The sequence below is a fragment of the Callithrix jacchus genome, chromosome 6 (assembly GCF_049354715.1).
Source record: "Callithrix jacchus isolate 240 chromosome 6, calJac240_pri, whole genome shotgun sequence".
In the NCBI taxonomy this organism is placed as follows: Eukaryota; Metazoa; Chordata; class Mammalia; order Primates; family Cebidae; genus Callithrix; species Callithrix jacchus.
The window spans coordinates 24,848,772-24,863,343 of NC_133507.1; the positions used below are offsets into that span (position 1 = coordinate 24,848,772).

The 14,572-nt window shown below is 44.4% G+C and overlaps 1 protein-coding gene and 1 pseudogene across 7 annotated transcripts in view; one reads left to right on the forward strand and one right to left on the reverse strand.

Moving 5' to 3' along the window:
* Positions 1-10,873, forward strand: part of SH3GL3 (SH3 domain containing GRB2 like 3, endophilin A3) — a 293,614-nt gene extending 282,741 nt beyond the window's left edge. For 5 of the 7 annotated variants that reach the window (XM_054258298.2, XM_002749185.6, XM_008998491.4 and 2 more), the window contains one exon: positions 10,218-10,873. In XM_054258298.2, coding sequence (XP_054114273.1) covers positions 10,218-10,423 — 206 coding nt within the window. In that variant the 3' untranslated portion in view covers positions 10,424-10,873. Of the gene's footprint in view, positions 1-2,058; positions 2,256-10,217 lie in introns of those variants that run through there. The other 2 variants (XR_013518773.1, XM_035303964.3) reach the window with 2 other exon arrangements.
* A 1,509-nt stretch (positions 10,874-12,382) lies between these two features.
* LOC103793673 (high affinity 3',5'-cyclic-AMP phosphodiesterase 7A pseudogene) lies at positions 12,383-14,163 on the reverse strand (annotated as a pseudogene).
* Between the last annotated feature and the right edge of the window lie 409 nt (positions 14,164-14,572).

The window sequence follows — 14,572 nt, forward strand, 5'->3', positions numbered from 1 at the left end:
TGAAATGATCTCAAATGCTGCATGTTTTAAAATCTTAACATACTCTATAATGATAAATTTGATCTGTAAGCTAAAATGTAAAGGACCATCCTCTAAATATTAATTTATGTACTTGTTTTAAAAAATACGGTAGAAGTCAGTTGTTTCCCTGGTATTACGAACCAGGCAACAGTGATGTTGCACCATCTGGGGACTCTGAGTCCATATGAATGACACCCCCTAGAGTTGTCCAGTGGATGTGGCTGCAAGTGCAGACTCAAATGCCAGATTATAAGAATGAGAGACATAGGAAAAGTGTAAGAAAATAGTGCAAGGCTGGTGATAAATGGCTGACTCTAAGCTTCCAAGTCAGGAGCATGAGAGAGGTGTGTCCATAAACAACTAGAAAACACTTGTTTCTGAAGCAGTCGCCAGCAGTCTATGGCAAGTGCCCCTTGCCTGAGAATGTAGGTCCATCAGAGCTAGCCTTTCTGATTTTTTTCAAGAGAAGCCAGAAACCCTGTGTTTATGTGACATCTCCTGACTTTTAGATTTTGGCAACTAATCCACATTGTGAAAAAGCAAGGAGCAGGCCAGACAAGATATCATCTGCAAGCTGGTCACTATGCCAGTGGCCAGAAAGCCACCTCTAATTAAGGCTGCTGTTTGCAATTCTATTTTCCAGAACTCGGAGTCACACACACACACACACATACACACAAAAAGCCAGCCTACACACATTCAAACATTGGACCTGGTTGCAATAGAGGGATCACCTCCCAGAAAGTTTATTTTGATAAATGAATGGGCCACAGGTTTTGAGGTATATGCAAAAGTCATCTCTGTAGACATGTCATGCTTTTAGAAGGTGAGTGAGGGCACAACTTTACTAGTTGAACCCATCTAATATAACCCAAGTAATAAATAGAGGAGGATTGGCATTAAGGTTAACATAAATCACACATGCTTATTTTTACAGACTTTAATGATTTTGCTTGAGTGCCATTGACAAGTAATTTCAATAAATCACATCTCCTGTGGATAAAGGGCCATTATTTCTAGAAAGACAGTTCATATACTTTTACTAGATTTTACTTGGTAGTTCGCAACTTAACCCACATAGACCAACACTTAAAATTTCCAGATGAGGAAATCAGAACCCAAAGATGACCTCATCCGCAGCAGAGATGTAGGGATCCTAAGCTTCTGTCCAGTGCGCTCTTACCCATGGACAAAAACAATATGGTAGAGATGCTGAACCAGATAGTGTCTGTGGGTCTATCAGCATTAGACACCAGTGTTGTGTCTGGATCAGACAGAGGGAAAGTATGCTCTCCAAACAAATTCTGCGATAAGAATTTGAGATTATAGATGCGAAAAAAGAAACTTTTGAGGGGAGTTTGAACCAGATATGCTTATGTGAACTCAGAGGAGATGGTATCTCACAGGTTGAGCATGGTACCTGGCTCCATGCTCCTGACTCCAAGCTTTCAAACTCTCAGTGAGAGTTTGAAAATGAATTGGAACCAGAAATAAACCTGAAGGTTCCAAATCAGGTTTCTATGCCACCATGGTAGGAGATGAACTCTCTAGTTGGATGGTGCAGGTCCAGTCAAACCTCAAGGTGACCTGGGTTCTGGAACCAAAGCTCCCAGAAGGAGACTTGGGGTCCCATTCCTGACTGGGCCGTGGACTCCCCCCATCAATGGGTACCTTCCTCTCTGTTCCTCAGCTGCTCTACAAGTGGTGTAAGTAATAAGGTAACACCTTTGGACTTCCTGACTTCAGGCCAGGAAGTGAGAAGAATATGAGCCCACCCAACCCCAAGGGGTGTTACCTGCCTTACTGCAAAGTGGGATTTGGTGTCAGAGGGAAGCCCAAATCTCAGCTCAGTTCCTACCTCTGGGTCTCAATTTCATCATCTGATGAATAAGGATTCTCATTGCTGCCACACAGGATTATTCTAAGGATTAAATTAGATCATGTGAATTAGGGGTGCTGGGCAAGGGAGTCGGTACAGGGTAAGAGCCCACAATTCAGTGCTGTTAATGTTATATAATTGGTTATCTGATTTCCCAGCCTACAGCAGACTGGAACCAGCAGATTAGGAAGGCCCAAGGGACTGCTTCGGGAAGGCCATTGATGGCAGGAAAAAGTGACAGGTCGCAGCCAGACTACAAGGGAGGCAAGAGAAAAAGTATAAAAAGCAGGAACAAAAACACTCAAAAGACACAGCAGTCTGGGGCATTTACTAAAAGACAAAGAGCCCTACTCAGGTCAGTAGCTTCTGGGAGACTCCATACCTTCTACTCCAACAAAGGCTTCTGTTGACAGCCATTGTGTTAATTACTTTTCTCTCCATCCTCTTTGCCCCTCAAAATAGGTGTGGGTGTGGGGTCACAGTTTGCCTTTCAGTGGGGATGCTCTGACCAAATGCTTCCAGGTCATGAAGTCCCCAAAGTCAAGGCCAGCAAAGGAGTGAGCACAGTGGGCTCCTTCGGTGGTCTGAAAAGAACCCAAGGTCAACAAAAGAGCTGTGATTTTTAGTACAACAGAGAGAAGGATGCCCCTTGCGCCACTAACCACTCCTTCCACCTTCACCTCCCTTCAGGTCAGGGTTAGAAATGGAGCCCTGGAGAACAGTCTTCCAGATCCTGGCATATGGGAGAGAGAGAGAGAGAGAATGAGCAGGCCAGGCTGCAGACATGCCAGTCCCTTCTGATGCCATTTCTACTCTGGTATCTAACCTACCACCTGGAGTGGGCACTGTTTTTAACTGAAGCCTGAGCTGCTCATGTTGAAGCCAGAACTCAGGCTGAAGAAGGCAGGACAGAGACTAAGTGCTTGGAGGTTATCCTCGAGTGCTACAGGCAAGGCTAGGTGGGACCTGGACAGACCTTCCTGGGGATCTGGGTAGGATTTAGATAAGAGAATGCTCTTAGAGAGCCTTCCAAGGTCTGAGGTATGCCAAGCTGAGGACCCAAAGGCTCATTCCAAGCCCAGGTGATGGGCCACCCCATTGGCTGGGGTTGGCTCAGAAATGGAGTGGGAGAAGGCTGGGCATGGTAGCTCATGCCTGTAATCCTAGCACTTTGGAAGGCCAGAGCAGGAGGATCACTTAAGCCCTGGAGTTTGAGACCAGCCTGGACAACATAGTAAGACCTCACCTCTGCAGAAAATACCAAAATTAGCCGGGCATTATGGTGCGTGCCCGTAGTCCCAGGTACTCTGGAGGCTAAGGCAGAAGGATTGCTTGAGTCCAGGAGGTCAAGGCTGCAGGCCAAGAGCAGGCCACTGTACTGTAGCTTGAGCAACAGAGGGCAGACTCAAAAAAAGAAACGAAAAGAAAAGAAAACATGGTGAAACCCCGTCTCTACTAAAAATACAAAAAATTAGCTGGGCATGGTGGCACGTGCCTGTAATCCCAGCTACTCAGGAGGCTGAGGCAGGAGAATTGCCTGAACCCAGGAGGCGGAGGTTGCAGTGAGCCGAGATTGCGCCATTGCACTCCAGCCTGGGTAACAAGAGTGAAACTCCATCTCAAAAAAAAAAAAAAAAAGATAGAGGGGGGATAAAACTACAAACTAACAATTTTCAGAGGGGTACACAGCATAAGGATCAAGAGCACAGACTGTGGACCTGGCCTAAGGTCTAGTCTCACTGCCGTGGCTTGATTGTGTTCGATTTGTATGTCTGTATTTCTCCATCCCTCACATGGGGGGAAACAGTGCTACTTAGAGGATTTCTCTGGGAATCAAATCCATAAATCCACTAATATCTCTGAGGCACTTAGAATATTGTCCTGGCCCATGGTAAACACTAACACCTGAGAGTTATTATTTCGTCCCTGTAGCTGAGTGGGGCTGAGAAATAGTAGGATTGGACTGCCTCTACCTTAATAAAATGTGCTCGGCATTTCTGAATATGCAAGTAACACTCTGCAGCAGCAGAGACTCAGCAAATACATACATATACGTGTGTGTGTGTGTGTGTGTGTGTGTGTGTGTAAAGTGGAGTTGGGGGAAGGGCACTGCAAATAATTTTCCTTCTGTTAAAATAAGAGGGACTGGACCATATTAATGCCAAGAGGGAAGTTTTGTTTATTTCAGGGGGAACGTGGTTTTCCTGCCTCCTCCTATGTGTTACTGATAATAGTACTCACTGACCAGCCATCTTAAACTCTTGTGGTAGGGTCTCTCTCACTCTCCCTCTCTTTTTTCTAATGGTGTGGAACAGAGTTTGAATAATAAATATTTAACAGGGACACTCCCTTTTCTCTGTTAAAATAATCTTTGTTTCAGTACTTTCACAAGGAAGACCGTGTTTTCCCACCTCTGCTCTCACGTTTCATTGAAGCCAGGTCTCGGGAGTAAGAGAAAATAAACAGAGGGCCACTTGGGGAGGGCAGCGCTGGCTGAAGCCATCTCACTAGGCAGCCCAGGGTCAGGGGTTTCCGCCGCCTGTTCAAGGGCACCCAGATCCACAGAAGCCAGCTGGGAGCTCCTGTGCAACTACGCCCAGCGATTCCAGGTGCCAGCTACTGAAGGCGAGAGAGCAAGGAGGTGGAGGTGGATGAGGAACAGCCAGCTGCAGAATCACAGGGGAAAGAGGAGGGGGCTGTCAACAGAGATGGGATGCCAGGTAGGACCAGTCCTCTTATGGGACGTGTTCAGCTGAGGTGCTGGCTTCTGATGGTGGGAAAGCAGCCATTCAGGCCTCTTGGAGAGGCTCTATCTAACAGAGTTGGAAGCCTCCAGTGAAGAAATCCAGCCCATTCTGCCTGGACTTTGGGGCTCTATCCATGGTGACTTTTGTGTCAAGGGAAAATTCACACACTGTCACTCAGGCGGGCAGCAGCTTAATTTCTCTTTAGCTGAACTGAACTTGCTTGTGAGCCTCTATGTAGATCAGTGGTGGAAACAACTTAATCTTTTTTCCATTTCTGCTGTTGACCAAAAAAAAAAAAAAAGTTTTAAAATACTTTTTCCATTTCTTCTAATGGTGGAAAAAAGCAAAATCTTGCCATTTCAAGGTAGCTCAGTCTCTTCCAATAGAAAGCATAGACTATCCATTTATGACTTAGGCAATTCGGGATTTAAACATAGTCAATTCAGAGTAGAATTCCCTACCAGGGCTGTTGGTTTTTCTTGAAGGTTCTCTTCTCCCCCTGGTCCAGTCCTAAGATGTTGCCTGGATGTGAGGGGAGTTTACAGAACATCATGATAGCAGGTAGGGAGGCTCGCTTTCACAGCTGAGGTGACTTGTCACAAGAGGCCTGGGGCCTGAGCCAGGACCTGCTGGCATCTGTGGCTCAGGCCTTCCTCTCTTGGTTGCTGAATATCTGCATTTGGAGCCCTGTGTCACCACCCCCAGGCTGCCTGTGGCCTCTGTGACCCCTCAGCACTTCCTGCTGGGGACTTGAGGGAAGAGCCACCAGCCCTCAGGCCCCACCTCCGCTTAGTGACCCCACCCACCCAGTTTCCACAGGGCTCCAGCCCCCATGTCAGTCCAGAGAACTTTGAGAGCTGCCTTCTCCCAGAATTTCTGTGGGAAGTGGAGTCTAAGACCCTCTTCCCCAGGGTGGCATCCAAGGAGCATTGCAATCTTCTTGCCCATCCTTTGTCACTCCAGGCCCCTTCTTTGCCTCCAGGAAGAGCTTGTATCTCTTCTCTGGGTGGCAGGAAACAGCCCCTCCCTCTCCATAGCTTGTAATCAAAATGCTAGGCTCTGAGTTCTTTAAGCTCTAGTTCCTTGGAACCCAGGAGTTTCTCTCTCTCTCTCTCTCTCACTTGTAAAAGCCTACCTGGCTCTAGCATGAACGCCTAAAAGCCTTGGCTTTCACAACATTTCACAACTGAAATGGCATTATTTGGGAACTTAAAAGCTAAATATTGACTGCTTTGTTCCTGTCTGGGTTCCCCCTGCCCCCTCAAGTAAGGGAGGCAGGCCCCAGCTCCTTGGGTTGGGGGCCCCAGGCAACAGAAATGACCCATAATGAAAAATGCATTGATACTTCAGAATATCGTCCGGCTGTCTGTATAATTCAGGGCAGCCAGTCTGAGCTCTGGTCGGGGTGGATTTACCAAGTGCTGGGATTACAGGTGTTGTAGGCAGCCCCATGGTGGCTGGAGGGCCAGGGGCACATGCAGTGCCTGAGTCAGGGAGCTCTCAACAGGGTCTTTCTTCTCAGTGGTCTCTGGAGAGATGCCTGTCTTGGGTTTAGGTGCTGATGGAGTGTGAGATGAGTGCTGGTCTCTTTCCAACTCTCAGAATATCAAAGTGGGCAATGTGGCGGGGGTTCCTTGCCAAGCATGAATGACGAGATGTGAGTAATGCAGCTTTTCCATGATGTGTTCTGTGTGTGCACTGTGCAGCGAGTATGCAGGTTTACACCTGGAGGTGATGGCCTTGGACAAATGTATGCCTGCCATTAAGTATCTTGGTCATTACAGGTGGCTTATAGAGTAAATGAGAGGGAAATATATAAATGTATCTATCTGCCTCTATGTATCTGCCTGTCTCTAGCAGTAACATTCTGTGTTCAAGGAAATGCTTCCAGAGACTGCCATGTGGTTTGGCACCTGACCCCTTCCCTGTTAAAAACTAGTAGTGGGAGAAATGCTAAAAGAATAAGAATCATTTTAATAATCCACATTAAAACAGTTATACATTAATAATGTAGACCTTGACTCATAGCTCAGGTTGCCCTCATTTCAGTGCTCAGCCCCCTCCTGCCTACCCATATTTGTACTCCATGACCCAAGAAAAATGAAAAGTTCTGTATTATAAGCCCTATATTCCCCTATGCTTTGTTTGAAATCATTGAATGTTCTGTTCAAATTGAAAATAGTGAACTAAGCCCCAATATCTACAGCCTTCTACCCCCCAGCTTTCATCATTATGACAAGAGGAATACACAGACTTAGGCAGGGGTGCAGTCTGTCATGGAAGCAGCCGTCCAGAGGCCAGAAAAATTGCATAGATCATAGAGGTTATATTGCAGGTGGGCCAGACTTTCAAAGTTACCACCCGGGACAGGAGCTGACTCCCTAAAGAGGAAGAGCTCCCCTGCTATTACCCGCTTCTCTTTCCTCACCAGCTGAGTCTCTTTGACCTTAATACTTCCTTGAGGGAAAGGGAGGGGATGGTCATTTCTCTGGTGGTTCTCAAAGTCACCTGGACATTGGAAGGACCTGAGAAACAAAAAGGACTGATGCCAGAACTTCTGATTTCATTGGTTTGGGGTTCAACCTGGACAGTGGGCTGTCTACTGTGCCACCAAGTTGAGAGGCCCCCACTGCCATAGGAAGGCAACAGGAACCACCTCGGTACAACCTAAGGAACCTCGCTGCTGAAGGCTCCTCAGAGTGCCCTGTTCTCAGAGAAACAGGTGCTACTCCATGAATTTCAGGCTGTCTAAACAAACATAATAAAATCCTTCTCACAGCAGGAAACTCCACTGCCCCAACCCTTCCCTTCCTCCTCCCACAATGCTGTCACCTCTCTACCCCTCCCAGCGACTAAGGGGCATCTCAGTGGGTCAGCCACAGAAATACTCAAATTTACCTTCTTTCTTTACTTGGACCTAAAAGACTTGGTAGGGAAAGAACATAATCGCCTGCAGAACTTGTTTTAATTCTCACTTGAAGTCTAGAGGAAGGAAAATGTCTTATAATAGGAAAAATGGAAAGCATTAAATAGGATGCCAGAAGTCACTTATTTAAAAAAAAAACTCCTAAAATTATTCTTATTAATACTCAAAAAAAGTATGAACCAGTCAAAATTGAAGTGAGATTTTTGTGAGATAAACATGTCACATTAATACTGAAATATACCTAGTTTAAATGACTTCAAGAGAATAGGAAATTTTGAAATAGAAGAGTAGTGACTGTGAACTAGTTTTACTAGTTATTAACATTTATTTATTTATTTTTGAGATGGAGTCTTGCTCTGTCACCCAGGCTGGAGTGTAGTGGTGTGATCTTGGCTCACTGAAATTTCTGCCTCCCAGGTTCAAGTGATCCTTCCTCCTCAGCCTCCTGAGTAGCTGGGATTACAGACATGTGCTACCATGCTCGGCTAATTTTCGTATTTTTGGAGACAGAGTTTCTCCATGTTGGCCAGGCTGATCTCAAACTCCTGGCCTCAAATGAACTGCCCAGCTTGGCCTCCCAAAGTGCTAGGATTAAAGGTGTGAGCCACCGCACCCAAACTATTAACATTTATCATATAGTTAAAATATTTAAAACTATGTGATACTGTTATCAAAATGAGTCAGTGGGACAAAATAGAATATCAAAAAATAGATCTAAGTTCCATGATAATTAAATATATGATAAAGATAAAGGCAATAGTTGAAATTACTGGAGAAAACATGGATTATTTAATTACGTGGGTGTAACTGCATAAGCATTATTCAGTATAATAGATCTTTACCTCTTTTTGCCAAAATCAAAATGTATCATAAAAGTTGTAACATGAAAAAAATCAAATAAAAATACTGGAATAAAATGTAGTTGACTATATATGACTGTGGAGAATAAACCATGAATAGAAAGTCTGATTAGTTTGACTGCTTATACTCTTTTAAATGTGTGAATTCATGCCCAAACAAAATAGCCCATTCCCTGCCCCACCACCAGCACAAACTTCAAAAACAAAACAAGAACAGATGATAAGTTGGGAATAATATTGGTACCAGAAATGGCAGATAAAGGGTAAATATGTGTAGTATAAAGGGACCTCTAAAAATTTTAAGAAAAATAATGACATTAGGTTGGTGCAAAAGTAATTGCGAGTTTTGCTTTTGAAAATAATGGCAAAAATGGTGATTATTTTTGCACCAACCTAATAGAAAAATAAATTGACACTAAATATCAGATGTCTTAGAAAAAATTCATGTTCTATAACCATGAAATCCTTTTCTTAGAATTTATCCTCAGGAATTGTGCACATTTGTAGATATTTATGTATAAGCTATTTTTCAAAGAATTGTCTATAAAAGCCAAGAGGGAATAAAACAGTGAACAGAAAGCAATTAAGAAAAAGGAAGAGAAATAGAGAAAAGGAGGAAGGAAGGAAAGAAAGAAGGAAAAGAAGAGATGAAAAGAAGAGAAGGAAGAACCTTAAATGTCCAACAACAGATTAGTTGATGAAATTGTGTTACATTGTGAGAGTTGACAGCTAGTCAGTAACTAAAAGTAAAATTGGAAGTTCACCCTATTGTGCACAAGAAGAATCTTTTATGAAAACAACTATATGTAAATATATGCACAAATATATTCATGAAGACGTCTGGAATCTGAAAGCTAGCCCAGTTATCTCTGGGGTAATGGGTTATAGCTCTGAATTTTCTTTCTCCATTTTGCCTACATGTATTTTTTGTTTACAATTAGCATGATTTGGTTTTGAAAAAAAGTGTTTTTGATGTTATTCTGGGAACAGACGTCAGGCTGGTCTGTAAATATTCTTGTCTTTGTTGTTCTGGTTTCTCTCCTCCTGGCCCTTGTCCTGCCCATACTCTAGGAAGATCTTGCTGACCACCAAGATCTTCCCTGCCCCCCTCTCCCCAGAGCTCCTGAACCATGAGTGATACACACCTCTTATTTGTTCTTTAAACGTTTCTCAGCCAGGCACTGTGGATCATGCTTGTAATCCCAGCACTTTGGGAGGTCGAGGTGGGCAGTTCACTTAAGGCCAGGAATTCGAGACCAGCCTGGCTAACATGGCAAAACCCCACCTCTACTAAAAAATACAAAAATTAGCAGGTGTGGTGGCACACAACTGTAGTCCCAGCTGCTTGGGAGGCTGAGGCACGAGAATAGCTTTAACCTGGGAGGCAGGGGTTGCTGTGAGCCGGGATCGCACCACTGCCTGGGCAACAGAGCAAGACTCTGTCTCAAAAATAAATAATAAAAGTTTCTCGTGTCTTTTCCAGTCTCCACATAGAAACTGTAAGCTCCCAGAAAGGAGTTGGGAGATGGGCTAGGCATGGCTTCTCTGCCTGGGAGTACTGAAAAGATGGACACTGGGCTTGTGGGGTCAGCGCAGGCAGCTGGGAGAGCTGGGGCGGCCAGAGACCACAAACAGCACCCATGAGCTGGGTGAAGCTGGCCTTGTTGTGGGAAAAAAGCAGGGCCTGCTGTTAAGGGTCTCTCCAAGCTTTTCCACATTTCCAGTTTCCCATGGATAATTGGTCATGTTAACCTCTACTTTTTGTCTCCATATCATGTGGACAGGTTCTAACGTTCCCATGGACCAGCCTTGCTGTCGTGGTCTTTATGACTTTGAGCCAGAAAACCAAGGAGAATTAGGATTTAAAGAAGGGGACATCATTACGTTAACCAATCAAATAGATGAAAACTGGTATGAAGGAATGATACATGGGGAATCCGGATTCTTCCCCATTAATTATGTTGAAGTAATCGTGCCTTTACCTCAGTAATTGTAACACAAACTGGACATAACTTTCGTAACTGAAATGAATTCACACCAATGTGCTCTCAGTGTGGTGTTCTGTGACATCCTTTGCTCGATGACCAACTTAATGACTTTTTTACGTGTGTTCTCTGTATAATGTATTTTGTATCAATTTAATTTGTATAAATGATTTTCTTGTCCTTGCTACATGAAAATATTTTCTTTTTTGCTTCTTGTCCTAAAAGTCATTGGTTAAATGTATGTGCTTCCTGTTGCTAAATATAAGCCTCACCCATTGCAGTTATGTCAACAAATGGCCTATATTCCTCAACTGCAATGAAATGGTAACATTTGAAACTAAGAAATGCTAAATATTTTGTTTCTCGACATTCCTGATGATGTCTGGTCTTTTCTCTTCTTTGTATTTTAAGCTTACCTGTGAATAGCCCAATAAACATGACACACTGTGTTGGCAGAAGGCCTTGGTTATTTTTAATGCTGAAGTGTTGAATTTTTTTTTTAAATGTGAAAAGATAGGTTTTTATTAATCAAAAGTTAATAGCAACAGGTACATATTAAAATGAGTATGGCAAAGCCTTTTACAAATGGCTTTACACTCAAGCTTTCTCCCAAGAAAATGGCTGTTGCAACAAACTATAAACATAATTAATAAACAGTCTTTTACAGTAACAAGGGAATTACAAACGAACTAAAAGAAAGCACCGGTTTCTCTTAAAACTAGATTACAGTTGTGCTTACTATACATAAAACAATTTTAAACAAATTACAAAAGTGGGATGTTCCAAGTTTAAAATTAGTCCTTATAGTTTGTCCGAGAAAACATCTGTTCACATCAAAAGGCCCGTCAAAGGGTAACGTTTTATCAAAGGGAGGGACAAGAAAACAATGCACTTTTTTTCAAATCAAAACGAGAAGTTTGGTCACTTAGCTTTGTGTATAGTTTAAGGCAACTGGAGCAATCTGTTAGAGCTTACCTACCGACTTTCCCCTCCCCCAAGTGTGGCTGCTCATATGTCACATTCTAAAATAATAAAAGCTTACATTTCAATCTTTTCCCACATGGTGAAACATAGCATGCACAGTCACACATGCACAGTCGTGCACACAGACACACATCCATACATTCACACACAACATACCTCTCACTGCAGCGAAAGGGACTTTAGTACCCTTGATCTGAAGGACACACTTCCCCATCCCACTTTTATTTCAGATTGGCAAATACCCTGAGCTGATTATGGTGTTTTAAACATTCCACCTTTTTCTTGCATGTGCAGGTCAAGTGTACAGTAGTGAAAACAACATGCAATGTCTTCACTGCAGAATCATAATTAACAGCTAGGACATTGGTGTTATTCCCCTCCCGTCCCAAATTAAAAACATAAAAAAAAATTGCATTGCCAAACAGCACTGGAGTGAAAGCTTGGTGGTACTCTATGATAAATGCTTAGTTTCCAGTGCACAAAATAAAACTATAGCAAATGGGAGGTTTTGGTGGCATCCAAAGAAGAAAAAAGGCAAACCAGGGGGAGAGAGCTGCAGTCTAAAGTTTGATCTTTAAATTTGTTTTAGTGGTTCCTTCACAGTCATGCTCCAAGGCAATTCAGAACCAATATTTTCAGAGTTGATTTGTAAACACTGTCTTGCCAGAGGCAGCAGAGACTGGGTACTTCACATTTTTGTTTTCTCAGAGAGAACTTAGTGGAAGGTACAAGATACACACTGTTCCATCAGACTGGTTAAATTCCAAGAGATTGTTGTTGAACAATTCAAGTTTCACGTTTTGAAGATTAGATGCTTTGAAAAAGTCATGGCACACCTCAAACTTCCTTTGTTATTCCTTTTGGATTCTCTCCTGCTGGGCTTGGCATATTCAAGGTTTCACATGAAAGCCAAATTCATATTGCTGTATGTTCAGGTCTTATAATTAATAAGTGGGTTCAAATGATCCAACAGAGGAAATCTTGGAAACAAATAATGCTGGCTGGCATCACTTACTTGGAAACCTTGGCAGTCAAGAGTAAGTTTTCTCACCTCAAGACCCCATTTCACATTTCTAAAAACCTCCAGGAGGCAGTTTGTTCCACTGGTTCTGGGGGTTATGATAACCGATTTTCCTGAGGTAGTAACTGTGAGTTCAACTCAAATGCAGCATCAGTGTCCTCACTGCTGGACTGTTCTCTCTGCAGTCCCTTCCAGCTGGCTTTATTCAGCCCCACATGTCCAAGCATTGTCTGGGACAGCCTTGTATTGGAAAATCTGGCCCATTCTGTAAATAAAGGCCCCACTAAGTAAGTCATAAAACCAATTTGGATGTTGGCAATAGATTCAGTGTGACGATCGCGAAGTGGACTCACACCCAAATGATACTTTTTTCCTATATCTCCTTGATGGAAGAATTCCTGTTACTTTTTCACTCCACTGCTTTCTTAATTCCCAGGTCCAACATGGGTTACAGATATCAGCACATTTCAAAGCCATCTATAAAACCAAATGTCTATGTCTAGTGTCTTCTAGGCATAAATCACCTCTATCCAAATGGGACCTAAACAAAGATACTCATTCTGGCGACTGATGTCTGTGGCTGGTATCAGAGCACCTATCTGTGTCTCCATTTGTTGCCTGCTTTCTAATGGCAGATGTGAGAATAAACCTGATTCTCTCAACAAGCCCACTGCAGATCTCCAGTGGTGATTTTCCAGTACTGAGGTATTCTTGTATAAAGTTGCCAAGTAATGGTTAGTTTTAATAAGGAAAGGTTGATTAACACCTGGATGATCCAGAACATGAGTGGCAGCTGCAATTAAGCTCAGCAAGATATCCCAAGGAGTTACAGAATTGGCAAGCTTAGGCTCCTTTAAATAACAGTGCATGGCCTGAGTAACATCTGCAGCGTGGCCTGCGTTATGGTAAGGATTTTGACTGTGGTAATCCTCTTGAATCATAACTAAAAATCTACAAAGTTTCATCATATCTAAATGAAAGTACTCAATTAATCCATGAAGACTAAATAAATGAAAGGTTAAGCTTACTAGACTATTTCCATTTGTTAGTCTATCAAATAGAAAGATATCAAAATTCCAGTTTCCAATTTTTTCCAGCATACACTTGGCTTGTCCATTATCATCATCATCTAAAATGTTTAGAGAATTTGAAACTGCAGTACCACGAAAAAAGCGTGAAGATCTAAGAGATCGCTGGAAACTTAGTAGCCTTCTGATATTCCTTGCAGAGACAGACACTTCAGTTTCAGATTGAGCTGAGAGAGCCGCCGGGGAATTGGGGCAGCCGAAGAGCGCGGAGCTGGAGCTGAATCTGATGGCTCCTCGGCGGCTGAGGACGTGCTGGGGGACCGGCCTGTCCAGGGGCAGTACCTGCAGCTGGTAACATACTTCCATTGAATACAACCGCCCTGTCTCCGCGCGGCGCCCGCCCTGCCGCGGCCGCCGGCCCCTGCGCTGGGAGGGGGCCGCGGCTCGGGGGCTCCGGGCCGAGGCGGGGGCAAGGCGGGCGGGCGACGACCCCGGGCCGGGAAGCCGGGTTCACACCTCCCCAACCCCAGCCCTCCGCTCCGGCCGCCGATGGAAAGGCTCTGCGGTAGCCGCGGCGCCAGTTACCAAGACCAGCGCGCGCCTCGCTCCAAGCGAGGGGGACTGGGTGCAAGCGGGGCCAGCAAAGGCAAAGTCGGAAAGGGAACCCCGCTGCCCCGGGGCTCCTCGGCCGAGAGGAGCAAGTAAGGGAACTGCAGAGTTCGAGCGGAGCACGGACAGAGCAAAGCGGTGCAAGACGGTTGGAGCCAACGGCTAGACCCTGGGCGCGCGGGACTCAGGGGCCGCGTCCAGTTCGGGCCGCCGCCTCCGCCAGAGTCCTGCCCCTCCTCTCCCCCGGAGCCTGACTTTACTCCGCCGCCGGCGCGAGCCCGGCGTAATTCACACTTTGCACCGCGGACCCTGCGCCAACCAGGGCGGCCGCCCTGAAGTGTTGAATTTTAAGCACAGTCCTTCAGCTGTGCAACTCATGCCCCATGGCTGACCAAAGTGTCGCAGCTGGATGCTTAGATAACGGCTCCTGTTTCAAACATGACACTCATCCTCTTTCTAGTTGGGGATGGAAAGCCCCTCTATTTACTTTCAAGTTTATTTATAAAAGACCC